Source organism: Rattus norvegicus, chromosome 11 (genome assembly GCF_021556685.1).
Source record: "Rattus norvegicus strain SHRSP/BbbUtx chromosome 11, alternate assembly SHRSP_T2T, whole genome shotgun sequence".
Classification (NCBI taxonomy): domain Eukaryota; kingdom Metazoa; phylum Chordata; class Mammalia; order Rodentia; family Muridae; genus Rattus; species Rattus norvegicus.
Window position 1 is genome coordinate 93,813,053 of NC_141544.1, and position 27,354 is coordinate 93,840,406.

General features: G+C 51.0%; 2 protein-coding genes, 1 non-coding gene and 1 pseudogene across 19 annotated transcripts; 2 read left to right on the forward strand and 2 right to left on the reverse strand.

Moving 5' to 3' along the window:
- Positions 1-301: 301 nt before the first annotated feature.
- LOC120095751 (U1 spliceosomal RNA) lies at positions 302-465 on the reverse strand. Its single transcript, XR_015633844.1, has one exon. It is a non-coding gene; the product is annotated as a U1 spliceosomal RNA (small nuclear RNA).
- Positions 466-7,620: 7,155 nt separating this feature from the next.
- Rpl12l2 (ribosomal protein L12 like 2) lies at positions 7,621-10,508 on the forward strand (annotated as a pseudogene). Its single transcript, XR_015633680.1, has one exon. The product of XR_015633680.1 is annotated as a ribosomal protein L12 like 2 (transcript).
- Chrd (chordin) lies at positions 10,371-19,071 on the reverse strand. 8 transcript variants are annotated; one of them, XR_015632566.1, is made up of 23 exons: positions 18,903-19,064; positions 18,563-18,708; positions 18,047-18,176; positions 17,781-17,909; positions 17,597-17,696; positions 17,410-17,497; positions 16,927-17,068; positions 16,683-16,811; positions 16,514-16,596; positions 16,289-16,436; positions 16,038-16,144; positions 15,739-15,917; positions 15,123-15,279; positions 14,616-14,836; positions 13,704-13,817; positions 13,203-13,466; positions 13,022-13,115; positions 12,856-12,909; positions 12,534-12,637; positions 12,010-12,112; positions 11,410-11,564; positions 11,159-11,258; positions 10,371-10,822 (listed from the first exon to the last, which is right to left on the reverse strand). XR_015632566.1 is itself a non-coding variant. In NM_057134.1 (23 exons), the coding sequence occupies exons 1-23, from the start codon at positions 19,048-19,050 to the stop codon at positions 10,770-10,772; spliced, it is 2,847 nt and encodes a 948-aa protein (NP_476475.1). In that variant the 5' UTR covers positions 19,051-19,071; the 3' UTR covers positions 10,371-10,769. The 8 variants fall into 8 exon arrangements, 7 of the variants coding, with proteins under 7 accessions (NP_476475.1, XP_087431393.1, XP_087431399.1 ...); NM_057134.1 differs by having other exon boundaries at positions 15,798-15,917; positions 18,563-18,666; positions 18,903-19,071; XM_087575267.1 differs by having other exon boundaries at positions 15,798-15,917.
- Positions 19,072-21,236: 2,165 nt separating this feature from the next.
- Thpol1 (thrombopoietin like 1) lies at positions 21,237-27,304 on the forward strand. Of its 9 annotated transcripts, none has more exons than XM_087576971.1 (7): positions 21,237-21,321; positions 21,665-21,703; positions 21,788-22,730; positions 22,947-23,074; positions 23,333-23,419; positions 25,306-25,473; positions 25,706-27,304. In XM_087576971.1, exons 3-7 carry the CDS (start codon positions 22,718-22,720, stop codon positions 26,288-26,290), a joined length of 981 nt encoding a protein of 326 aa, XP_087433097.1. In that variant the 5' UTR covers positions 21,237-21,321; positions 21,665-21,703; positions 21,788-22,717; the 3' UTR covers positions 26,291-27,304. The 9 variants fall into 9 exon arrangements, with proteins under 9 accessions (XP_087433097.1, XP_087433092.1, XP_087433093.1 ...); XM_087576966.1 differs by having other exon boundaries at positions 22,580-22,730; XM_087576967.1 differs by having other exon boundaries at positions 22,580-22,730; positions 25,718-27,304.
- Positions 27,305-27,354: the final 50 nt, after the last annotated feature.

The following is a 27,354-nucleotide window of genomic DNA, read 5'->3' on the forward strand; positions in this document are numbered from 1 at the left end:
TATTAAAAATAAATAAATAAAAATTAAAAAACATAGTCAGGAGTGACGGCACACATCTGTACTCCCAGGGTTCCATAGGAGGCTGATGCAGGAGGATCACAGGATTGAGACCAGACCAACTATGCACAAGACCCTGCACCGGTTCACTAAAAATAAAACCACAATTCACTAAAAATGTTGCCAAACATTTCGAAGTAAACTACAGTACATTAATCTTCGGGGAAAAAAATATTAGGACAAAAATCAAAGGTGAACAGTGCTTAAATCACTCTGTTACTGTTTTTTTTTTTTTTTTTTTTTTCAGGGGAGAGCGCGAACGCAGTCCCCCACTACCACAAATTATGCAGTCGAGTTTCCCGCATTTGGGGAAATCGCAGGGGTCAGCACATCCGGAGTGCAATGGATAAGCCTCGCCCTGGGAAAACCACCTTCGTGATCATGGTATCTCCCCTGCCAGGTAAGTACTGTTACTGTTTTAATTGTATTAAATAACTAACTTAAAATTTTCCTCATCCTATACACATCCGAATTCTAGAATCTCATTTCTAACGATGGGCCAGCAAGTTTAGGATCGGATGAAAGTACCTTATTTCTTTCACGCCTAGTAGGCAAGCCTGTCCGCTGAAGGAGAGGGCCGTCAAGCAGCTATCTCCGAAGCTCCTCCCTGATGTACTTCCAACAACACCTTGGTTGGAACTTTTGAGAAAGTCTCCTTCACAATGATGTCAGCCTTGCTTTTAAAAAAAAAAAAAGTCGAAAACTCATGAAAAACACAGTTGATGTGAATCAGATGTCTAAATGGCAGAGTGCCCGCTAAACCAGGCAAGTGCACAGATGTGGGGGACACACATTTCTCCCCTGGAGCCCTGGAAGGTAAATAACCCATCCTTGTGGATGTCCCCGCCTTGAAGCCTAGAGGCGAGGCTCCGGTTCCCTGGTTCATTTCCCTTCCCCACCCATTCCTTTCTCTGCCCCTATCTTCAAACGGGAGCAGGATCTGGCAGTGATCATGTACACTTGTTGACTAACAGATTATTTTTACTGAATGGTTTTCGTTTAATATCATAACCAGTCAATAGCTGTTTTAAAACTCCCATCTCCCAGTTTCTGAAGGAAAAGTGTTTCTAACGAATTCCAGGAATCAGCCAGCAGGTGCAGTAACATTTTTTACCAAAGGGAGGATTTAGATTTTCTGGAACCTGGCAGGGAGGATCAGAAGAAGGGGTGTCAGGCCTCACTCAGGTAGGCTCTCTGCTTCCCTAGGAGGGCAAACTGCTACAGCTGCTACAGACAATGGGGAAGAACTAAGGCACCTTTTATCCTTCAGCATCTGGTGTGTGTGCCCCACCCACGCGTGCGTGCGTGTGTGTGTGTGTGTGTGTGTGTGTGTGTGTGTGTGTGTGTGTGTGTGTGTGCATATGTGTCCATCCTTTCAGGATGTGGTGACCAGGTGCCTTCTCCCCATCATTCTTCTGTTCCCTTTGTTTCATGGTAACCTTCCCCCTCTGTTTCCAGATACTATGTTATCTGTGGCAAGATGCTTCACTGAATGTCAAAGGCCATCCTGCACTGTCTGCCAGCCTGGAGACCTCTTCATCCTGTTCATGATTAAGGTTGAATTTTGGCCTCTTGTGTGTGTTTGCATCATAATTCTCTCATCACAGAGACCTTACAAGAGGTTTCCCTTCTTTTTTTTGGGGGGGGGGCCTGGGGGTTGTTTGGAGACAGAGTCTCACTATGTAGTGTTAGCTGGCCTGGAACTTACTTTGTAGACCAGACTGACCTCAAATTCACAAATATGTACCTGCCTCTGCCTTCCTAGTTCTGGAATTAAACGCACTGACCACCAGGCTCTCTTGCTTTGAACTCTTCATCCTCCTGCCTCAGCTTCCTCATGCTGGAATTAAAGCATGTGCCACCATACTTGGCCAAGCTATCTTTTTAAAGTCATACCGAGCAGCCCGCCCTGCCCTCCAGCTGTCAGTTTCCCATCTGCTCATCCCCCAACAGAACCATGTCGTCTACACACGACATTCTGCGTTCATTGCTATACGTTTACCACATTTCATCATGTTCATTGCTATAGCTCGGGTTAGAAATGCCCCCAAAAGGTTCATATTTTAAAGCCACTATTGGGAGGAACTGGAGCCTTTAGGAAGCAGGGCCCAGGAAGAAATCGTCAGGATCGTGCCCTTAGGTTCTGTCAGTGAGCCAGCCTTTTCTACCACACACTCCCGCCCTGATGTATTGCACATCAAGGCACAAAGCAACAAGGTGGAGTGATCATGGACTAAAATGTGTAAAACCATAGCCAAGATAAATGTCTCCTTCTTTTAAATCAATTGATTATCTCAGCTACTTTGTTATAAAAATGGAAAGCTGCCGGGTGGTGGGGCACACCTTTAATCTGAATGCTCGAAACGCAGAGGGAGACAGATCTCTATGAGTTCGAGGACGGCCTAGTCTACTGAGTGAGTTCCAGGACAGCCAGGGCTACACAAAGAAACCATGCCTTGAAAAACAAAGAAGACAGACAGACAGATGAACAGACGGACAGACAGACGGACAGACAGATGGACAGACAGATAACACCTTTTTGTTTTACTTCCATTTCTCACTAGGTTATAACTTCTATATGAGGGCTGGGAATTATATCACTTATCTGATAGTGTCCCAAAATAAAAAGAAAGGAATCAAGCAAGCAAAGACGGGATAGTAATGAGTTCAAGGCCAACCTGGGCACACAGCAAAACTCTACCCAAATATTCCACATGTGCAGGATGCCACCGGTTTTGTTTGCTTGTTCAATCACAATCCACGTTAACTCTTCAGCACCTCAGATGCCGCATAGTCGCACGAGACGCTCAGCAAACATTAGCTGTAGGGCTCGAGAGGTGGTTCAGCAATTAGAACATTTCCTACTCTCGAGGAGGACCTGAGCTGAACTCACAGCCCCTGTGTTGGGAGGTTACACTGCCTGCAACTCCCTCCTCAGGTAACCTGAATGAGAATGGTGCCCGTAAACTCACAGTTTTGGATACTTGGTCCCCAGTGGGTGGAAATGTCTAGGAAGGATTAGGAGGAAGTGGCCTTGATGGAGGAGGTGTCTCACTTTGGACAGGTTCGAGATGTCAATGACGTGAGTGAGCTCTTAGCTGTTCCTATACCATGTTTTACTCATGGACTCTAACCCTCTGGAGTCTAAGGAACTGTAGCCAATTAAACTGTGTGGTGGCTTGAACAGGAGTAGCTCCCGTAGACTCATATGGTTGGGTGCTGGGCCCATAGGGAATGACCCTGTTAGGAAGCGCAACCATGTTGGAGTATGTGTGGCCTTGTGAGAGAAAGAGTTTCACTAGAGGGGCAGGCTTTGAAGTTACATATATGTATCAAGATAGGCCTATTGGCACAGTCTCCTTCTGCTGCCTGTGGATCTGAATACAGAACTCTCAGCTCCTTCTCCAACACCGTGTCTGCCTGCGTGTTTCCGCCATGATGATAATGGATGAATCTCTGAAACTGTAAGCCAGTCCCAACTAAACATTTTATAAGAATTATCGTGATCACGGTGTCTTTTCACAGCAGTAGATACTCTAAGACAAAAGCTCACTTTTTTTTTTTTTCTTTTCTTTTTTTTTGGAGCTGAAACGCTCACTTTTATAAGAGGCCTTGGTCGTGGTATTTTATCGCAGCAATAAAGAAGTAACTAATTTAGGATCTGACATGCTTTCTGGCCTCCATGAGCACCTGCACACACACGTACATATACCCATATCCACACATATAAATAAAATATTTTAAAAATAAAGAGGCAGCGTGTTAGTTGTACGGTTAAGCCTCCATGAGACCTTGGCGGTGTGGCGGCTTCTGGTGACAACGTAAAGTGAGGTCTGTGTACACCTCAGTTGCTCATAGTATACAGGTCCCAATCTGTGGGAGCTCGTCAACGGCACAGACTTCCAGACTTCAGAATCACCATTTGCTCTTCAAATGGCTGAGATGCACAGCGGTGCCTTTGAAACATCACAGTGCAAACAGTGTGGGCTTACACCTTTCTGTTCTCGATGCACTGGACACACCTACTGGGTGTCTCTAGAGTGGACCCCGATGCCCATGGGATAGAGTAACCAAACGAAACTATGCCCTGGGTATCATTTTGTACGCCTTGCATGTAATTGCTAGGTCTTTAGATGTGATATTTAATAACGTTGCGATAAATAGTAAAATCCCTTCCTGCCTCCTTTCTCTGCAGCTTCCTAGCCTGCCCCTGTTCCAACTCTCTCTTCAATATACAGTAGTATATGGGGCTGGAGAGATGGCTCAGTGGTTAAGAGCACCCGACTACTCTTCCAGAGGTCCTGAGTTCAATTCCCAGCAACCACATGGTGGCTCACAACCATCTGTAAAGAGATCCGATCCCCTCTTCTGGTGTGTCTGAAGACAGCTACAGTGTACTCATATATAATAAATGAATAAATCTTTAAAAAAAAAATATACAGTAGTATAATGATTTGTTTCTGATGGCCAGAGTAGAAGGCAGAAAAGATGAGAGAAGGTTGGTTTGTTTGTTTAAGACAGTGTCTCACTATGTAACTTGCTAAGTAGACCAGGCTGGCCTCGAACTCACCAAAGTTCTCTTACCTCTGCCTGCAGAGTACTAGGATTAAAGATGTCTGTCGTCATGCCTGGCAGAAGGTTTAAATTGTAAAGAATAATTTCTTGACTTCTTTCTTATATTCATGTAGGAAAAGGTGGCTTCCCTCAACTTCTTTCAGAGTTGGATCTTCTTGGGGAGCCGGGCCACCATGTTCAAAGGTAGGGAGGGCCACCAGCAACAGCCGACTGCAGATGCCATTTCCAGGCTGTTCTTGCTATGTGTGTGGAGAGTCACGGCCACAGCCACCTGTTCCTGACTCATGTGCTTTTCCCCAGCCTTGCTGGACGCATGAGGCCTACCAGCTGCTGGGCTGGAAGAACACATACTTGGCAGGATTTCTTCCCAGTCCTTCCCCCTTCTTCCTGCTCCTTTGAGAGCTCCATGCAGAACCGCCAGACAGTTCCTCTTGCCTTGGCACCTGCTGCCTTCATGGTGTTCTGCTCTTTCCTCTAACGTGTGAGCGTGGGGGTCTCTGTCACCAAACAAACCAAGGACCTCAACAGCATGCCTTCAACAGAGGAAGAGAACCCCCAGAGTCTCACAGCAGTAAGCCTGGCTGGCCAAGGTGAGTAGACCAGAAGAAACTGGATCCACAGCAACCCATTCCAGCCCCTCCCCTCAAAGAACAGCCGAGACCCACAGCACCTTGGGCCACCTCTACTGTCCACAGAAGGACAAACAACCATCAGTACTTGTCAGAGGGGAGCTGTGATTCCACTGGTGGTCACTAGTCAACTTGCTAAAAATTGCAAACTGAAAGCCAATTTGCCATGCTCTCTCTGAGACCGTCACATGAAGACTTCTTCCAGCTTCCAGGTTTTGTGCCTGGCCAGGTGTTTGACAGCTTCCTCACAAGTGAGGACCAGAAGGCTGTTAGGACAGGGACTGAGAGAGTGAGGTCAGACAACTAGATGTTTTAACTGAAACGTTAAATAAGCACTGATTTAAAAAAAATAATAGGGGCTGGGGATTTAGCTCAGTGGTAGAGCGCTTACCTAGGAAGCGCAAGGCCCTGGGTTCGGTCCCCAGCTCCGAAAAAAAGAACGAAAAAAAAAAAAATAATAATAATAATAATAATAATGTTTAACTTCAGCAGTAGTAGATGTAGTAGACTACATGTGTGTGCTTATGTGTGTATGTGTGTGTGAGTGCTTATGTGTAAATACCTGTATCTATGTGTGTGTGTGTGTGTGTGTGTGTGTGTGTGTGTGTGTGTATGTGTGCTTGGTGTGTGAACTTGTGTGTGTGAACTTGTATGTGTGCATGTACATGGGCATGTGTACACGCGTGCATGGAAGAGAGCCACAACAAGAAACCAGAGAGCAGGGGCTGGAGAGATGGCTCAGTGGTTAAGAGCCCCGACTGCTCTTCCAGAGGTCCTGAGTTCAAATCCCACCAACCACATGGTGGCTCACAACCATCTGTAAAGAGATCCGATGCCCTCTTCTGGTGTGTCTGAAGACAGCTATAGTGTACTTATAATAAATAAATGAATGAATGAATGAATAAATAAATAAATAAATAAATAAATAAATAAATAAATAAATAAAAGAAACCAGAGAGCAAAGGGGTTGGGGATTTAGCTCAGTGGTAGAGCGCTTGCCTGGCAAGCGCAAGGCCCTGGGTTCGGTCCTCAGCTCCAAAAAAAAAAAGAAAAGAAAAAGAAAAGAAAAGAAAAAAAAGAAACCAGAGGGCAACTTTGTGGAGTCAGTTCTCTCCTTCCGCTGTGTGGGTCCTGGAAATGAAAGTCAGGTCTGCATAGCAAGTGTCTTCACCCACTGAGCCATCTCATTGGCCCCCAAAAACAGCGGTTTTAGTTTTGTTTTTATTTTCTTCCAGACAGCTGGTATTGTGGTTTGGAGTAATACTTCTTTCTTACACATTTGTGTTTATAATTATTTTATAGCTTTTATAAATGTTATTTTATTATAATTATTCACAACGATTTTTAAAGGAGAGGGTGTGAACACCCCCACTACCACAAACTGTACAGTCAAGTTTCTCTCACTGGGGAAGCCCCAGTAGTCAGCACATCCGGAGGGCAAGGGATGAGCTTCACCCCGGGAGAACTACCTTCGTTATCACAGTGATACAGATGCACAGTGAGCTGTTCCAGACAGACCAGAAGAGGGCATCAGACCTCATTACAAATGGTTGTGAGCCACCATGCGGTTTCTGGGAATTGAACTCAGGAGCTCTGGAAGAACAGTCAGTGTTCTTAACCACTGAGCCATCTCCCCAGCCCATAGTGAGCTCTCCTTATGATGAGCAGTAGCAACCTTGGTGCCTACTGTGTAGTGAAAACACCCATGCGTAGGGGCTCCATTCTCAGAGCTCTCTGATCATGCTATAGGTCCTAACAGACCTCCCTTTTGCCACCTGTAACACTGTCTCCAGCAGCCCATTCTTAGTCTGTGTATTCTACGTGCTTCTTCATACAAGGTCTCTTGTGGCCTCAAAGCTATCAGGTTGAAATGCCTTCAAACCCTCAGACAAACACTTCCACTCTGCGATTATGAGATGACTTCTTCTTCTTGCCTCTGTCCTTGTGTCACCTGCTTCTGTGTTCTTGTTCTGCTGTATTCAGACATGGTCATAGTAGCCCAGACTACCCTGAACCCACTGTGCACCAAGACAGCCTCAAGTGCCTGATCCTCCTGCCTCTACCCCCAAGCACTGGGATTACAGACCTGCACCGTACTCCCATGACCGGCTTGCCTTTGTTTTTTTCTACTTTCCATTCTTTTTACAAAAGACTAAGGAGCAAGATGCCATCAGTTACTTCAAAAAGTTTTTAAGACAAACCAACCCATCTTTGGAGTGCAGGCTTTGCTAATGGCTGAGTGCCTGTCTTCAAAGGAGAGCGGTCACCCTGGGCCCCTGGATCCCCATATGTCTACCCCTCCCTCCGTGTTGATCAATCAATGACACTTTCAGACATCCATAACTACAGTTTGAAATGGGCTTTTCGGCTTTCGGTTCGGAGGAGGCAATGGTGCAACTTTCTTCAGTCGTCCCGAATCCAGGTTCATCCGACACCAGCCACCTCCGCCATGCCGCCCAACGAGATCAAAGTCGTGTACTTGAGGTGCACCAGAGACGAGGTCCGCGCCACATCCGCCTTGGCCCCTAAGATCGGTCCTCTGCGTCTGTCTCCCAAAAAAGTTGGTGATGACATCGCCAAGACTACCGGTGACTGGAAAGGCCTCAGGATTACAGTGAAACTGACCATCCAGAACAGACAGGCCCAGATTGAGGTGGTGCCCTCTGCCTCTGCCCTGATCATCAAAGCCCTCAAGGAGCCACCAAGAGACAGGAAGAAGCAGAAAAACATTAAACACAGTGGAAACATCACTTTTGATGAGATTGTCAACATTGCAGGGCAGATGAGACACCAGTCTTTGGCCAGAGAACTTTCTGGAACTATCAAGGAGATCCTGGGTACTGCACAGTCTGTGGGCTGCAATGTGGATGGCCGCCACCCTCATGACATCAACAGCGGTGCGGTGGAGTGCCCAGCTAGTTAAGAAGCAACAAGAAAATATTTAAATAAAAGACTATCTGGGGTTGGGGATTTAGCTCAGCAGTAGAGCGCTTGCTAGGCAAGCGCAAGGCCCTGGGTTCGGTCCCCAGCTCCGAAAAAAAGAAAAAAAAAGACTATCTGATAAAAAAGAAAAAAAGAAAATGGACCTTCTTAGTCACTGCCATAAATGATTCACAGGCAACTTAGCCGCAGCCCCACCATTAACGAAGTCCCAGAACAGTGGCTGTCTGTGGCCTGATGTGCCAAGATCCGGGTTCTGCATATTTAAAAAATGTAAAGTAATAAAGAATGTCACTGGAGTTCAAATAGAACGCGGCAGAGTAGAACTATACATGAGTTTTCTCTTTGAAAAGCAAGGATTATCAAAACCACCTCGTCTATCCAACAGCCTGTGTGCTCCCTGTCTAGTGCTGGAGAATTCGGGAGTCCAGTCAAACCCTTAAGAGTGTGGAAGGCCTTCCTGGCCCTAGCTTAAGGGACCATATGATGTTATACTAATGAGTGTTCAAAGACATTGTGACCCTGCCCAAGAAAATCACCTCTCCGTGGTTTTTGTTGTTTTAGGTTTCTTGTTCTTTTGTTTTGTTTTGTTGTTTGGCTGTTGTTGTTGCTTTTAGTTTTGCTCCCTGTTGCCTCTAGCGGATTAAAGGGGAGTGCATGGGGTGCCCTCTTGAGGTCTCTGGATAAAGGACTTTGAAGAGACCACACACAGGACTGGTTTCATAGGTCATTATCCCACTTCTCCTATTAAGGGAAGAACCTAGGACTGTCTGGCTTCGGCTGAAATGCTGTCTAGGATGGGAAAGGTATTCCAGGGGCTCCTGCCTGGCCCATTCTGTTCACACATTTGCTCTGCTGACACTTAGAGTCTGCTCTAAAGCCCTTCTGGGGCTCTGAAGCTAAAGTCAAGGATGAGCCCTGTCACCAAGCTGCCTAAGGGTCATCCTTACCTAGCTCATAGCTCCCTCCCTGCTAAGGACAGTATGGTGGGTAAAACCTTATCTCCCACCATGGCACACCTCATGCTCTGCCAATGTGGGAACCCATTCTGGCTCCTTTTGCCTTCTCAACCCTATCTGGCCCTCATCCCTGGTTCATCCCTGTCTGCACCTCTTAGTACGACAGTAAAGGCTAGCCCTGACCAGCTATCCCCGTCACTGCCACGAAGTTCACAGCCGAGCTCCTCCACATACATCCTGGCAAATGCAACAAAACCCATTGCCACCCTCATAGCAGCCACGCTCCAGAAATTCCACAGTAAGCAGAGTGCTTTTCCTAATAAACACTGGCCAGGTGCCAGGCTGCGCAGTGAATGGGCCATGGTTGCTTCCTGTGATGCAACCTGTTTTCCACAAAGGAAGCAGGACACATGGGAGTGAGCATCTCGGTGAAGTAACTGCAGAACCACATAGACCTGGAGCCTTAAAAGGCCAAGATGGTGACTGTTGGCTACACTTTCAACAGGAAGGCCTAAAGTGAACAGCAGGCCTCCACACTATCAGATTTATCTGGCATTATTTATAAGTGTGTGTGTGTGTGTGTGTGTGTGTGTGTGTATGTGTGTGTGTGTGTGTGATTTCTAACATATTGCCCTTGTTTCTCTAGAGCCATGGGGCCTGAAGAAATGTCTGGTTCCTGGGAACCAGCAGGGATGAGGGGAGATGGGAAAAGACAAGGGGAGGGGGTCTCCTGCTATTCTGCCCACCATAGCACTTTTTCTCATGATGAGCTTGGTCTTAACTAAATCAGGGCTGATCCCAGTTCAATGTGAATATAGGATTGCCCTTACCTGGTCAACGAACAACGTTTCAGGGAAGAAAATGTGTAACTTGCTTTAGACAAAGAAAAAAAAAATAGAGACTGGGAGCACTTTGGTTTCATTCTGGCATGAACGGACATCGTCAGCAAGAATGCCAGCTACGGGTAACTCAACTTGAGGCTACCAGGGCTCTTGCCGCTCTACCCCCTTTTGTGAACAGTCCCAATCCTCTTTATGGAACCTAGATATGCCGTCCAACTAGCCATCCCATTCCCTAAGCCCCTTCGAGCTCCCAGGTCAGAAAGACTCTGGGGCCCAGGGCTCCTCTCTTATTTAGGTCTGTTAGATCTCACTCTACTGGCGCCCACTCATGGCCCTGGCCACAGAGAGCCTACCTCAAACCCAAAGGCTGAAAAAAAAAAGATGTTTTAATAAATACAAAAATCTCTAATAATGACTCTGCTCAGCTCAGGGGCAGCAGGAATGGTGTGAGGGAACCCTTAGTGCTGAGTGAGGATAAATTAAAGAATCCCAATAAGCCGGTGGTGTTTTGTACAGAAGAAAAGAGTTAAGCTTCTGGGACAGAGGCCAAAAGAAAACAGGGCAGGAGTTCGCGTGGATATGGCCTTGGTCTGACCCAGCAGTCTTTCCCCTTGTAGAATCGTGGTTCCCAGAGGTAGTGGGGGAGGAGAAGAAGCAGAACAGAGGCACGGAAGGCACTGGGTTCCCGCAGGAGAATCAGGGTCCTCAGCACCACTCCTTCTCCCAGTTCAGGCCCATCCTCTTGGTCATGTGCTTCTGGATGCTTCCTAGGAGCGTTGAGCTTCTTTCTCCAGCTCGGGAAGGGTTCTAGTCTCAGAGGCTGGTGAAGACAGAAGGGAGTGAATGTTGAAGGAGATAGGGAACAGGGTGGCCTGGAGGAAGACATGGGGGGATGGGAGGGCAGGCAGAACATCTCTGCTCCAGTCCCAGAAAGGACCAAATTGTCCAAGCAAGGCAGCATACACCACCTGAATTGCCTAATTCCTCTGAGCTTCAGCAGTCCCATTTGTAAAGAAATGACAGTAAGTGAGAAGCCTGAAGAGGTGGGCTGGGGTTGCACTTATGAACCAGACTCATAATTCCTACCTCCATGGGGCAGCCTCCCCTCCCAGGGTCATCCGGCCGACCCACGGCCATCACTGCTTCCTTCACTTACACCTTTGGGCTGTACAGTGGGAACAGCATCGACTCTCCTTCCCTGAGCCGCAGGATAGTGGCGGCGAGCAATCGTCCCGCTCACAGTGGGGTACCCCTGCCTGGTGCAGGATGGAGAGATACTGAGGTTCCTCACAGGACACTGTAGTCCTCAGCCTCTTCAGGAAAAGCCACCTCCAGGACTCTCCCTGAGAAGATTTCCCTACCCTAGGCCAGGCACTGCTGCCCACATCACACAAGTCCCTCACTCACCCCACATCTGCAGGTAATACAGCTCATCTCCCCAAAGGGGGGCACTGATGGGTGCCAGCTCTGATTCTCTGGGAACCACTGCCCAGCAAAGCGACAACCCCGAGGCCCATCAGCCTGCATGGGGTCTCCCAGCTTGGCATGAGTCCCTGACCCTACTGGGGAAAGAAAAGACAAAATTAAACCATAAGGGTCAAATAGCTTTAACTTCGTTTTGGATTCCTGTTGCCTAGTAGTTTCTGGTTCTTGATACGTGATAATGTAGATGGATAGGTGGGGGATGAATGAGTGAATAAATGGATGGATTACAGATGGAGTAGATAAATGACTATGGGTGGATGGATGGATGGATGGATGGATGGATAGATGGATGGATAGATGGACAGCTAGGTTGATAGAACTGGAACCCCAACCACCTCACAGCATAAATGCATGTCCTTCCCACTGTTTTTAAGGCACTAGCTCCGGGTGGACATAAGCAGTGCTCAGTGACTGAGAAGTATCTGAGAAACTCCTTTCAATCCCCATCATGCACTCCTCCCCCAAACACAGGTCAGGGCCTACCCAACCCCAAGAGTGAGGCCTCAATGACCAGGCTCTCACCTGGGCACTGTTTGCAGCAGTCGGTGGGGTTGGCACGGACAGGCTGAGCACAGGCGAGGCGAGGACACTGCACCTTCTCACAGTGCACCTCTCCGGTGGCCCCCTGTAGGCACCCATTAAGAGAGGGTGTCAGGCAAACTTCACACTGCTTTTCCTCTCCTTCCCCCACCTCAAGTCAGATATATGTGTGGGTCAGTGCTCAGAGGCCTGAGTTTGCCCTGTATCTGAATCCAATCCTCATTGTATCATACATAGATTGCCATATTTGCACACACAGGAGGAATGGGGAGCTTGGGGAAAGTTCAGAAGTCATCACCGAAGGCCATGTGAACCCAGTCAGCTGGCACAGCCAACACTTGGACCTGTCAGCTTTTTACCCCCTCCGACAGGAAAGCTGTTCTCAAAAGCCAAGGGACTGCCCCTCGCAATACCATCCTGAGACCTCCTCATCAAGGAAGCCCCAACCTCTATCTGCACACCCGACTGACTGGGTTACTATCCCAGAGAAGATCAGGCAGCCATACCTTGCAGGTGCAGACAGCACACTTAATTAGGCCAAAGGGGGGCACAACGGGGTGCCATCGGGTACCCGCTGCCCTCCAGCTCCGGTCACCATCAAAATAGCAGCCTGGTAGGGAAGAGTCCCCAGCTGCCATTAGGATTGGTCTTACCAACTAGGTCCACACTAGCCTAAGCCAAGAGCCAATAGACACTAAAGATGACTACCAGATACGCTTCGAGTTAGTACACCTCAGCCTCCCCTGTACACAAACTCTGTTGCCCTCTTGCTCCAACCCAATGGCTTCTTTGGATCTTCCCATCCCTGGATACACCACCCTCACTTACCCTCTCCTGGCTCCAGATTTGGTAGGCTGGGAAGGTCTCTACTGCGTTGTTTCTCTGTGAAGGCAAAGAAAGGGTGAGGCAGAGGGTGGTCCCTGCTTCCCTCCCTAGAACACTCCTTTCCCATGGATACCCCTCCTCTACCTTTCCTCCCCTGCAGGACATTCACCTGGACACACGGGACAGCACTGGTCCAGTGCCTGCACCGGGTGGGGACAGCTTGGTGGTGGGCATACTACAGGATCACAGATCACTGTCCGTCTCTGTAGAGAGGGGCCAAGGCTTTGAAGGTATGTCGGGCCCCTTGCCCCAGACCCTGTAGCCAACAGTATGTTACCCAGCCATCCTACCTGGCAGGTGCAGAGGGAGCAGAGTGGGTCATAGTTGGGTGCCCAGCGAGCCCCGTGGGGACGCTGCTGCCCCTCGAAGAAACATGTGTTAGGATCTCGGGGTCTCCCAGAGCTGCCGTGTTTGGCTGGTACGGGGGCTTCAGGGCCGGGCCCAGCAGGCAGCATGGGTGATGTAGCTGCCTCTCCATTTGGAGCCAAGGACATCCGCACTCCTTCTGAGGCCAGGCGCAGGCCTCCCACCTCACACTGACTGGCAATGTGCACCTGGGCAGAGAAGGAAGCTGGGGCTGGCTGGGGTTCTCCTTCCTGTCTCTGTCAACCACTGTTGGCTGTTGACAGAAGTGCCCAGGAGGAGACTCTTCCCTTCCCTTCAGGACTCATCCCAGCTGCAAAGCCGGGGTGGTATGCAGCTGTGTGGCTTCATACTTAATCACTGACAAGAATTGAACACTACCACCTTAGAGATCAGAAAGTACGAGCAGCTGCACCATCCTCACATACCTGCCCGCGTAGCTCTCCTCTAGGGTTACTCTTGGTGGTGATAAGCAGGGAGGCGGTGCCCTGTGTCAGGTGCCGCAGCAGCACGGGCTCTAGATCTTTTACCACACCCTGAGCCTGCAGACAGATCACGCACAGAGCAGAAACAAAGCGCTTTTTACTTACATCATTTTACTTATGTGTGCTAGTATTTTTGCCTGGTGCCGGTAGAGGCCAGAAGAGGGCATTGGATCCCCTACAACTGGAGTTACAGATGGTTATGGGCTACCAAGTGGGTGCTAGGACCTGAAATGGGTCCTCCAGAAGGGCAGCCACATTACTGAGCCACCTCTCCAGCCCCACGGTGCACTTTGGGACTAAGCCCCTGGTCTCCAATTTTCAGGTAAAGAAACAGACCCAAGTGATTAAGGCCTTTTCTCAAGGGAGAATAGCCTTGAGGCTAGGTCTCTCTGACTACCAGTCTAGAGCAGCACTAAAGAGTGCTGTGGTCCATCCTACCTACTTCTTTTTTTGTTTTTTAAAGATTTATTTATTCATTATATACAAGTACACAGTAGCTATCTTCAAACACACCAGAAGAGGGCATTAGATCTCATTGCAGATGGTTGTGAGCCACCATGTGTTTGCTGGGATTTGAACTCAGGACCTCTGGAAGAGCAATCAGTGCTCTTAACCACTGAGCCATCTCTCCAGCCCCTACCTACTCCTCAATGGCTTGGGACCTCTATCCTGAGAATCGTTTAGGACAGAGGACACAAGAGAAAATGCATAGTAAAGGCTGAGTCAGATTTACACCTAGGCCTGTCGGACACCCATGGCCATGCCTGTCCTCTCTGCCACAACCACAGCCCACACAGCCCTCCAAGCTAAAACAGCAGAAATTTTCCAAGCTTCCTCCTCTCTCCATGCTCTTACCTCTGAGCCATAGAATCCCTTCAGCAGTCGCTGGGGCCCTGGCATCCCAGGAGGCCCGAGGAGATGAGCAGTGACAGTTCCTTGCTCTGAGCCACCAAGCCCAGCCAATAGAACCTCATAGTGTAAGTGGCAATGTGTATCCAAGGACAGCCAGGCATGTCCTGCTGCCTGACTCCGCACAGGGGGCAGTACTAGTGCCCCTGCCAGAGGCACAGGCAATCCTAAGTCCAAACAGATGCAAGATGACACATGAGATTGTGCTCTTAATCCCATTCTACCCTACCACAGACCTAGGGCCTGGGGAGCAGCAAGTCTTAGATTCCTTGCACAAGGACAACAGGGAGGGTTGGGCAACAGCATCAGCCTATGCATCCCCACCTCTCTAAATGCCAACCAGAGATCAGACAGAGCAGGACACAGGAGGCTCTGGTTCTCTGGCTAATTCTTTAGATGCTCGGATGGAAGTTCAGAGGACGCAGAAAGGCAGGTAGACCGTGAGGCACTCACTGTCGTAGTGGGCACTGTGCCCGCTGTAGCATAGGGCAGTCACGTGCCCCCGAAGCTCTCCGTCTGGGAAGTCCTTGGTACCAATATTCAGGAACAACTCATTCTGTAGCAGCATGTGAGCCCCTCGGGCACCCAGCCCAGAGCAGACACCCACAGCCTAGGAGTCAGAAAAGGATGACCCCTCTCACTTTCAGGTCCAAGGGCTTTCCATGTTTTATGCCTGCACTGCACATGTATCCTTCCTCAACACTGGACAAGAACTTTGCAGGTCGAGTGTCAAGGCCCTCCTGTGCCACATCCTAGACACACCACAACCCTTGAAGAGTTACTCGTCTGCGAGCCTTCGCTTCGCATCTATCAAAGGGTACTGCGAAAGTCACGGTACATAAAGAAGCCAACCACATTCATGCCTGACAGAAAGACACCAAAGGCACGGTTAGTACTATCGCACAGGCTATCTCGCTGTTCCCAGGAGTGGCGCTCCCTATTTAACTGTTAGCTTGCCGAGAACAAGGGTTCCAGCCTAAGGCTTACTAAAACGTGTCAAATGAACAAAGGACTCGCCGAGAGAACCAACGAGCGGGTGAACAGTACTACACACCTCTGCTCAACCAACCTGGCTTCCCGCAGCCCATGTTTTGGCAGCCCTGGCACAACTCTGCCTGGAGCCCTCACCATGTGTCCTCCCAGCTGGAGTCCAGCCATGTGGCACAGGACAGTGCGCTGGTTCTTCCGCTGAGGCTTGGTCTCCAGCGTCATGGCCACCACCTCGCTACCTGTACCTATCACTTGTACCTGGTGGGCAAGGTTGGGGGAGGGCAATTGGATTGACAGCCAAGACCTAGGGCCTTTCCCCCTGCAGGTCAAGGCCCTGCCCTGCTGGCCTCCCTGTCCCCTACAGCTGCTGACTTTTACCTGATAGATAAGGGAGCCATTTCCTAGCAGTATGAAGCTGGCTGAGCCAGCAGCACCCGTCTGGACTGGGATCAAGGCATCAGCCCCACAGAGGACGCTTTGAAGGACTGCAGGGGACAAGACAGGTGGCAACAGGTTTGCCCACACCCAGGTCCCCAAGAACTCTCTCGTATCTATTTGGCCTCTTCTTTAGCACATGTTCGTGCCTCTGAGTTACTTGTACCACAGTGCCAGGCCCCGCCCTTCCTCACCATCACAGCTCTGCCTGGTCGTGATATACCCGCTGATGCGTAGCTCTGGCCCACCCATCTTCTCTAGGACCATCTGCAGCTCCCCCAGCACCAACCAGTCCATCTCTTGGTCTGTAAGGCTGGGCAGCACCTCAGCAAAACCTGGCTCCTGTGAGCAGAGCAGAATGTGGTGGGCAACAGCAAGAGGTCAGAGGAAGTAGCAACGAGATGCAGGCCTTCCCTTACCTGAGCTGAGGCATTGGCCTGGAGCTCTCGAAGTAGCTGTCCCTGGTGGAGAATCTGAAGCTTCAAGGGGACGTGAGCTAGTCCTGCAAGTGCCGCTTGTGTGAGCATTTCTGAGAGGTGAGCACCCTCCCTAACACCCTCATGTACGTACATCTTCCCCATTACTCACCTCCCAGCAGACCCCGGAAGAGCAGCAAAAAATGTAAGGCATCTTCTGTGTCACTGAGAGTGAGCAGGGCTATGCCCCCGACACCCCGCTGCAGTGGGTCCTCCAGGGTCAGGATGGCACTGAAGGTCTCTGGGGAGTGGAGGACCATGACAGCCATGAGAAATCCTCTCTTCAGTCCACCGACCCCTGGGCTATTGAAGGTGCAGCTCTTGACATCTAAGAACTGCTCACTCCCCCCCCCTACCTGCAGTGAGAGCACCCTGCCAAATGAGAGGCCCCCAGACTTCTTCTGAAGGGTGAGTGGGTGTCACAAGGGCAACACGCAGCTGCTCTGCCCTCAGGAGCCTCACAGACAGCCGAGGCACTGCCCGCCACACCCCACAGACCTAGAGAGAAGAGGGAAGAAAGTCTACCGTAAGTATGCAGAACAAGCCAGCTAAAAGACCCAGGCCTAATGAGGAAGGAGTATGGAAGGGGGACCCCAGACCCTCTAAGAAGGACCCAGGAGCCTTAATGTTAAGTCCTGGCTTACCACTTACTAGCCAATGACCTTGAACAAATCACATTCTGCTATTCTGAGCCTCAGTTCCCTCCTCTGTAAAATGGGCATCATAATGTCAGGGCCTTTCTCCCACTGGGCTGTTGTGAGAACCAAAGGAGGCAATGCAAAGCATGCTCTCGGCAAGTGCCCGTTTTGGATAAGCACTCTTAAATGGCATCATCTCACCAGGCCATCTTGGGTGGGGGCAGCAGGGTGTTCAAACAGGATGTTGCCTGTGGGGTCTGTGAACCGAACCCTGCTGGGACGGTCCAGCCTGTGAAGAGAGGTCCAGTGAGACTGGATCTATAACCTACAGGCTCCTCTTTCTTGCCCCCTTTACAACTCCTGGTCTTTCCCCTTTCCCTTGTCTCACCGCTGGTAGGAGATAGAGAAGCGTAAACTTGAGCGCAGCAAAGAGACTCGAGCACGAGCTACCGCCTGCGTCCTCGGTCCAGTCAGCAACGCCACAAAGTCTTCGAGAAGAAAAGATTGTCCTGAGCACTGTCAGCCTTGCTGGGAACTCAAATTTCATCAGGCCCACCTCCGTCCCAGCCTACCCGTGTGGCCATCACCACGTGTCCGCTCCCCAGTGCCGGGTTCCCCTCGATCGCTATAACTGCGATGCTCTGGGTCCCTTGGATACTCGAAGACCAGGCCAGCCGGCTGTGGATCTAGATTGCTGCGCTCTGCATCCGGGATAAGGAATGAGACCACCGGCTTCAGCAAGGTACAAGGAGGACCACTCCTCCTCCGCGATCCAAGCGGCACAGGACCTAGTGTTAGAGCCTTCCACCCTCCCTAACTCGGGGCACAGCGGCCTCACCCTGCGGGCAGGTCTGGCAGCAGTGTCCTGGCAGCTGGCGCGGCTGCCTGCAGGCCAGGGTGGGGCACTGAGGTTTGATGTTCTTGCAGCTGACCCTGCCAGGGCCCCTCCCACGGCGAGCCCACTGAGGCTGATGGCAGAGAACATAGGAAAATTAAGAGAATGCAACCATCAGACCCCAGGGTTAGACACTCTGCTGGAGTCGGTCGACTCTGCTATTTACAAGTTACATGGCCCTGGACAAGTTTCTTAACTCCTCTAGCGTTGGCGTCCCTGTCTGCAAAGTAGAGCTAATAATGCCATTTATCTAGCAAAGCTGTAACGGGAGGGGGAAAGTTGGCTAAAAGCCAGTCACATTGTGGGCGATCAATAACTGTCAACACCGCAGACTTGAAAGGGGTTTCCTCTGATTTGCGAACCAGCCTTCCCCAGAGCATCTCTGAGTCTACTACGGCATAGGACGCCAGCGTTCCGCTACCCTCTAGGGTAGGACGAGCAGCTGCGATATCCACTCACCGCTTCGCAGGCGCACAGCACACAGCGCATCACCCCAAAAGGCTCCCCCAGGTCCGGGTGCCACGTCTCGTCCAAGGCATAGACCTTCCCGCCGAAGGAGCAGCCTGCGGGGACGGGCTTGGCTGGCGGCCGCTGTCCGGTTGCTCCTGCCGTAATGCCTACTCCGGGCTCTGCCCACCAGGCCCTTGGTCCCCTGGCACCGCGCACCTCGCCGCCTCTGCTTTCCCCACCCACCCTCCCGCTGCGCGAAGCCACCTGCGCCCGGGGCCCTCTCCCTGTGGATGTAGACTTGCCCGAGCCAGACTCTCCCCTCCCGCGTCTCCCCCTGGCGCCCACCTACCTGCCGCTCCCCGGACAGGCAGTGGCTCCTTCTCGGAACGGATGGGCAGTGCGGGGGCCTCAGGGCCAGTGCCACCGGCCGGCCGCGAGCCGAGCAGCAGCAGCCCGAGGAGCAGCCGAGGGGCCGGCGGGGCCGGGAGGCTCGGCATGACGCGGAGCAGACAGCTGGGGAGGCGGGCGGGAGGAGGGAGCAGGAGAGGGAGTAGGGCCGGACCGGAGGCGGGCCGGCAAGAGGGGGCCGGGGCCAGGAGGGGGGCAGTGGCGAGGGGCTCGTCTCGCAGTCGCCTAGTCCGCTCCCGGCCGGGCGGGGCGGGAGAGAGCGGGCGGAGGGGCGCTGACCCGGGCCGTACGCCACTCTAGTGCCCTAGGCGCCGGCTCTGGCCCGTTTTATGCCCGCGCCAGGCGTCCCGGCCCGGGGCCTCCTCTTCAGCAAACGGGGCGCGGCGGCGGCTCCACAAGGAGCCCGGCTGAGCCCGGGGGGTCCGGCCCAGCAGCAGCGGCCGGATCGCGAGTGGGGGAGGGGGACAGGCTGGGACCCGGCAGGGGAGGAGGGAGGGACTGGAGGAGGGGGGAGCGGAGTGAGTAGGGGGAAGGGAGGAACCAGGGGGCGCAAAGAGGGGGAGGAGAGGCGGGCCTCGACACCCCCACACACACTCCTTGCGGCCACCCCTGGAGGTGGTGTCCATCCCAAGACCAGAGCCTCGGGCTAGTGAAGGGTAGAGGCTGAGCCTCGGGCCTGTACCAGTGGTGAGCCGGATGGGCCGCTGTAGGATGAGGGCTCGTCTTTGAAAAGGATACCGATCCTCCCCTACCTAGGACCCACAGCACCTCCTTCCTTTCACTCTGGCTGTATTCCTATTTCCCTTCTGAGGTCTCTCCTCTTCCTTCAGTTCCCAGGGTCAGGAACCTAGCTTGCGCTTCCCAGAATCAAGCAGTGCTTCCCCACGAGTGGACTCGTATTCCACCACCACCCCAACCTGTCCCCAAGTCCATCCAACTGTATCATCTATCACCTCTGACTGGTGGTTTTCCTTCATCTGAGGGAGGACCTTATTCCTCTCCAGGTCATTCCCCACCTCCTTCGTCCTGCTTTTCTAGACAAGCCTCCCCATCCTCTCCTACCCCCACCACTTCCCGCTATCCCAGCATCAGGCTTCCTAATCTTAGGAGGTATCTCTTATTCAACTGGAGAATTCTGGGATCTGGGCCATACTCCTTAATAGACAGTCCATCCTCAGAGGAGGCACGGGAGAAAGCCTGAGGAAGAACAAGGGAGAGAGGGCAGGGTCAGGCCCCAGGGTCCCAGAGGACAGACTGTGGGGAGACAGGGACTGAGGAGAAAGCACAGGAGCTAGAGCCAGGGCCAAAGGAAGAGAGAGAGGAGCCAGCAAAGAGGTATTTGTGGGGGAGGCTCGGCAGCTGTCTTTCCTAAGACAGGAACAGATGGGCCTGGTTATTTCTCTCATCACATGTATAATGGTAGGACTGGAAGGGGACCATTGAGCAATCAACGGCAGGCTTGCCCACAGAGCTGAGCTCTCCAGGTCCCTGTACCTCCAGGAGAAAGAAGGGTACCTAAGCCCAGTCAATCTATTTGTCTGTCTCTCATTTTGAAACAGGTTCTCATTATGTAGCCCTGGCTGGCCTGTAGCTCACTAGGTAGGCCAGGCTAGCCTCAAACTTCCTGAGATCCACCTGCCTCTGCCTCCCAAGTGCTGAGATTAAAGAGGTGCTCTGGGCTCAGTCTTAACCAAACGCATATCCCTTCACTCCCCAGGTCCCACATATCGTCCAAACCCTGTTTCCTGTAACATGATCATTCTCTCATATAGGCAATCCCTACATTGCCAGTTGGAAAGGGGAAATACCAGGAAAGACACTCCTCTGGAGCAGGGGAATATGGAAGGGAACACAAGAAAGCCAAAGTGCTGTCAGATTTCAGCCACAGGGATACTGTTCAGGGAAAAGAAATTTGGAGAGTCGGGAACCAAAACGTCACCAATCTAAAACAAGACCTCTCTTTCCCAGGGACAAATGTATTCCGCCAGATTTCTCCTGGACAAACCCCTTTCTCCTCTCTCTCACCCGGGCCTCAGGGTCTCATGTGCCCAGGACATGAGACAGCTCCTGCTATTCAGATCCTCTCTAGAGCGTGTGTGGGTGGAGGGACCGGGCTCCATTCACCGACCATGGTCCAGCCGTGGGCTCTAGGCCCGGTAGATAGGAAAAGAAGTCGTCATTTCCGGGGCCTTCACCAGGGCTTGGTGGCTCTCTGCTCTCTGATTGGGCGGAAGTGGCCTGGGCAGGCTAGTGACCCTACTACAGAGGAGGGGCTGTACCCCAGCCAGTGTCTTCCTACCTACCTGCTCCCCAGAGTGCTGCCTACTGTGTACCTGGGTCCTGAAGCCCTTCTTCACCTGGTGAGTGACAAGCACCATTTGGGGTTAAGTGAGGGTATGGTATGAAGAACAAGAAAGAGCTCGGCCCAGAGCTGGGGGAGGGGCAGGCAAACTGGAACCTACAGGCACTGACCTTTGTCAAGAAGAGTGGAGCCTTCCCAGAATGGGAGGAGCGGGACAGAGCAGGGAAAGGGGGTTGGGTAACAGGTTTATGAGGGACTATTCACAGACTCGGTAGAATTCAGCAAAGGTCTGGCTGCGTTGGGGCCATGAGAGAATAAGAAAAGAGGTGCGTGCAGAACAAGAGAACTTTGTCCTGGGGACACAATCCTAATCCCTATTCTCATATTGTCATTCCTGCTAGCTTAAGGTTCTGAATCCTGGGACTGGGGAACTGGCTGAGGTGAGCCAAGGCACAAGAACAGGGTAATAGAGGGGAAGCTTGTGTGTGTTGACCGACCCACAGGAGATCCCAATATTGAATCAGGTGCAAGTCTCTGCTCAACTTGTGAAAAGTGGGGGTCCCAGGAAGGACGTGGAAGGGATCTGGAGGGGGCAGGGAGGCAGCTGCAGCTGCAATGAATACACCGGCCATGTCTAAGGTGAAATAAGCCATGTGAGTGCGGTAGTATCGTCTTGCTCTGTAAGTGCCTCCCAGGACACTTGCCTCAGGAAGGACGTCCTACTTCTATTAGCCCTCTGATTTGAGTAATGGGGCATTTCAGAACTTGGAAATCTAAAGAAAAGTCCTGGGTTTTATTTGCGGGGCAAAAAGGAAAGAATGAGAAACAAGTGTCTCTTTTAATTCTTGTCTCTGGTGGTCCATTCTCCTGCCTCAGCCCCACTCCCAACAAGGTCTCTGTTCCTCAGCACAGATGTGCTCATCTGGCACATCTTGGCCCAATGACCCATTTTCTACTCTTCTCCTGACTTAACGACACCCCCTTCTCTATTCCCATCCCACGTTCTCTCCCAGATAACAAGCAATGGTGCTCAGAATTTGAGTCCACTTAAGCTGGGTATGTAACATCTCGCTGCTCTCAGCAGGGCAGCAATCAGTAGATGGGGCACCAGGACTTCATCGGAGTCACTGAAGAGTCCCCCAACAAAGAGGAGACACTCTATGCTTCAGTCACAAGAAAACATGGGAGAGTCAGAATGCGAAGAACTCTGGCCCTGGCTGGCCCGCACCTCAAGGCCTCCACGCACGTGTTTCCCTGCACCAGAAAGTCTTTTCCTTGAGACCTGATGAAAGATTCACTATTTCTGTCATTTTCAGGATAGATTCCTTGGCCCACCTGTCCCCACCCCACTCTGTGCAGAGGTACAAAAGCTCAAGCCGTCTCCATGGCCCCAGGAAAGATTCAGGGGAGAGGCCCCACACAGGGAGCCACTGCAGTCAGACACCCTGGGCAGAATGGAGCTGACTGGTAAGGCTACGTGAGGGCTGGGGACAAGTTCAAGCTTGGATTGGCAGGGGACAAGGATGCAGAGGGCTGGGAAGCCCAGTCTCCGGAGAAAAGGTGTCTGTCTGGACACCGGACCCCTGGATTTCAGGTCTGGCTCCCAAATGGGGATCCCTGAGTCACCACCTGAGAGTGCGTTTCTCCTTATCGACCCTTCAACTTCACCTCTCCTCATCTAAGATTTGCTCCTGGTGGCCATACTTCTCCTCACCGCAAGACTAACTCTGTCCAGCCCAGTTCCTCCCGCCTGTGACCCCAGACTCCTAAATAAACTGCTTCGTGACTCCTACCTCCTTCACAGCCGACTGGTAAGCAACCCCAAGCCCTTTGCTTTCTATCCCCTTAACTGAGTTGAGGAGCTCAGGCCTTCAGTTCCTCTCACTCCTGTACTGTCTTTGGCCACACCACCTCGTCTTAGCTCTGGCAAGGGCTACGCTTTGCGTTAATCTCTTAGAAGCTCCCATGAGCATGGTACTAAGGAAGACCATCCCAGTCACGGCCACCCTCCTGACCTCTACTTCAGCTCTTTCCTCCTGCCCCCACCTTTTTTATTTTTTTTTTAACAGAGTCAGTGTCCTGACGTCAACCCTTTGTCTATCCCTGTCCTGCTGCCTGCTGTGGACTTTAGCCTGGGAGAATGGAAAACCCAGACGGTAAGAGGCTCCAGGATTCACACCTGCTAGCCTAGAGTCTTCCCACCAGTCAGTTGGACTGCAGAGTGAGACCCCATCTCAAAAAAAGAAAAGGAGAGGGAGGGGGGAAATTTGTCATATTGCCTTCCATAGCTCCTGTTATTATCGGATCCCTACTGCTCCTCTATTCCTGAAAATTCTTGAATTCCCTGAAAGTCTTACTTTCAGCTTGGCCACCTTATCCCAAATTACATTCACCTATGATGAGCTCTTGAGAAAACAATGCCAAATTTCTGACCAAATAGGCTTAGTTTCATGCCTTTAATCTCATCGCTCAGGAGACAGTGGCAAACAGATCGCTGTAAGTTCAAGGCCAGCAGGGAATAAGATGCTGTCTTAAACACATGTGTGCGTGTGCGTGTAACATATATGTAAATACACATACATATATTTGTACATATGTATATTTGTATATACACGCACATATATATGAGATAGTACGTACATATGCATGCTAAAAAGATTTGAAACTGAATACCATAAAAAGTTGGTTAGAAGCCTTTCGTGTCCATACCTTTGGCCTATTCTTAGTCTTGTTCAGTCTTTTCTTTAATGCATTGTTTATATACACGGCAGCACATGCCATGTAGAGGTCAGAGTCATCAAGCTGGGCCACAAGCACCTTTACCTGAGCCATTTCAAGGGCTCGTCAGCTTCCTGTCTGTCTGTCTGTCTGTCTGACTGACTTCTTGTTCTTCATCTTCCCCTCCTTCCTTCTCCCTTCTCCTTCCTCCTCCTCTTTCCTTCCTCATCCTCCTTTCCTCCTCCTCCTCCTCCTCCTTCTCCTTTGGTTTTTCAAGTCAGGGTGTCTTTATGTCTATCCATGGCTGTCCTGGAACTTGCTCTATAGACCAGGCTGGCTTCAAACTCAGAGGTCCGTCTGTCTGCCTCTGCCTACCGAGTGCTGAGGTCAAAGATGTGCCATCAATGCCCAGCTTCTCAACCTTCTTAAGTTGGCATGGACTCTGGTCTGCTGTCCACAGGTGACATAAAGCAGAAAGTACCACTAAATTAAGGCAAAATCAAGATTCAAATCTTTGCTGGGCATAGTGACCCAAACCAGAAATCTTAGCAGCTCACAGAGTGGGGCAGAAAGATGAGGGGCTACAGGCTAGCCTAGGCTATATAGTGAGACCTTGTCTCAAAAAAACAAACAAACAAAACAAAACAAAACAAAACAAAACAAAAAAAAACGCAGCAGCAAGAGCAAGCCAGGTGGCACTTAGCTGCACTTGTAGAATCCCCTTTCTTTTCAAGTCTCCTAGGAGCCCTGGGTCAGGAGAAGGATGAGTCATATAAATTATAGCTTTATCTCTGTGTTTGTAGCAGGGTCTAACTATGTATTCCAGACTGGCCTTGAACTTGTGATCCTCCTATCTCAGCCCCCTCCCCACCTCACCCTACCCCACCCCCCCACCCCCCCAGTGCTGGGATTAGAGTCCTGGGCCATCATATCCAGCTCTGCCATTTGTCAAGCCCTTTCTTTTCATCTTCACGGTTATGGTGACAGTTTTGTTGCTACGTTTAACTTAGAAATGCTGTGGGCAACAGTTTTGTATCTGAAAGACTAGGACTGCAACGGTGCAGCCTAGAGCTAAACACTGCGACAAGACAGGGTGGCTTTCTAAGAGTCCATGCAAGACCAGGCTACACTGATGGACACTGGAGTTGCTGAAGCAGAGGCCAATAGCTGGTTATTAGGAGACTGTGGAGGAATTCCTGTGATGGGTGGGACCCTCATCCTGTCCAATTCTCAGCTCCTATGATTCATCCTGCTGGCTACTCCTATGGGCTCCCCACCCATTCTTAGCACGTTTTTTTGAAGCAGTCTACTTTTTCTTTCTCAGGAACAGAGCAAGGCACAGGACATTCTAGGGGCAGTGTCCCTTCTACTGGAGGGGGTGATGGCAGCACGAGGACAGTTGGAACCCTCCTGCCTCTCATCCCTCCTGGGACAGCTTTCTGGTCAGGTTCGCCTCCTCTTGGGAGCCCTGCAGGGCCTCCTAGGAACCCAGGTAAGTCCCCAGACCTATAGAAACTACCCTCTTACTCAGTTCCTCTAAGGACCTGGGAAAAGACAAGGGATTCTAGATTCTAGGTGTCTTCAGTGTATGAAAGCTGGTCTATACGGAGTGATGCTTCTCAGCCACAATACCTGGGTGCTGGCAGTAAATCTTTCCACCTTAGTGAGAAGAGGCCTGATATGTGGGCCAACTCACTGGCCTCAGGCCCATCCTCTGCCTTCAGCTTCCTCCACAGGGCAGGACCACAGCTCACAAGGACCCCAGTGCCCTCTTCTTGAGCTTGCAACAACTGCTTCGGGGAAAGGTGCGCTTCCTGCTGCTGGTAGAAGGTCCCGCCCTCTGTGTCAGACGGACCCTTCCCACCACAGCTGTCCCAAGCAGAACCTCTCAACTCCTCACACTAAACAAGTTCCCAAACAGGACTTCTGGATTGTTGGAGACGAACTTCAGTGTTGTAGCCAGAACTGCTGGCCCTGGACTTCTGAACAGGCTTCAAGGATTCAGAGCCAAGATTATTCCTGGTCAGCTAAATCAAACCTCCGGGTCCTTAGACCAAATCCCTGGATACCTGAACGGGACACACGAACCTGTGAATGGAACTCATGGGCTCTTTGCTGGGACCTCACTACAGACCCTGGAAGCCCCAGACGTTGTGCCAGGAGCTTTCAACAAAGGCTCCTTGCCACTCAACCTCCAGAGTGGACTTCCTCCTATCCCAAGCCTTGCTGCTGATGGATACACACTTTTCCCTCCTTCACCTACCTTCCCCACCCCTGGGTCTCCACCCCAGCTCCCCCCCGTTTCCTGACCCCTCCACCACCATACCTAACTCTACCAACCCTCATCCAGGACTTGGTCTCAGTAAGCGTCCCGTGCACTGGCACGGAGAGCGATCGTCTGCAACATCTCTCAGGGGCAAGCTTCCTCAGGAAGGCTCTGAGGCAGCTCACTAGACATCCTGCTCTCGCCTAACGGGCCCTGGGAAAGGGATACACAGGCCAGGACACTGTACAACCTTAGGAGCGATTTTTTTCTTAACCTATCAACAATATTCATCAGAGCAGCTATCTTTGGTCTATTTCCTGTACAAATTTGAAAATGACGAATTCTCTACATGTGCTTTCATACACTAAGTCTGCAAATGCCTAGACCGGTCTAGCCTTTCAACCCAGGTAGAGACTAATACTGTATCAGAAAACGAAAGGGAACTCTTCTTTGCTTTCAAGTTTAAGTTCCCTCCCAATGCCCTCATTCCCTTCACTGTGATTCCCAGTGAGAATGTTTGGTCCTCAAGATACTGCTCTTGATAAAGGATTACCAGGTTAATCTCTGAGAAAGGCTGCCCCTACTTAGAGACAAAACTGAACCTGTTTGAGAACGACAGCACCCAAAAGCCAATTAAAAACCAAGGGACCAATGTTCTTCACTGGGACAACAGACCTCCCGGACCCTACCTCCCAAGAAAGCTAACAGGAAGCTTGGGGAACTCCACGCCCCAGGTAAGCTGTGCAGATGGTTCAGTAAAGACCAGACTTGGATGAGGCAGCTGAGCAAACAGCTCAGAGTATCAGCAGCTCAGCGGGAGCTTACGCAGGCCTGGGCTCCTGCTTCCCTCCTGTGGAGGTCAGGCGGAAGTGCAGGAGTCAGGCTCCGTAGCTCACGCAGCAGGACAAGCAAAGAGCAGTTGAAGGCTCTTTCTAGTTTCCACAAATGCATCTAAAAGGCAGTCCTGTGTGACCACCAGGAAGTCTACTGGGAACCACCCTCCCCTGCAAATGAAGGCAGAGTTACGGGTTTTGCGAGTAAACGTGAGTCTCTGCTTCGTTGGTGTTAGAGGTTTACTTTGCACAAGAACAAAAACTATATTGCCAA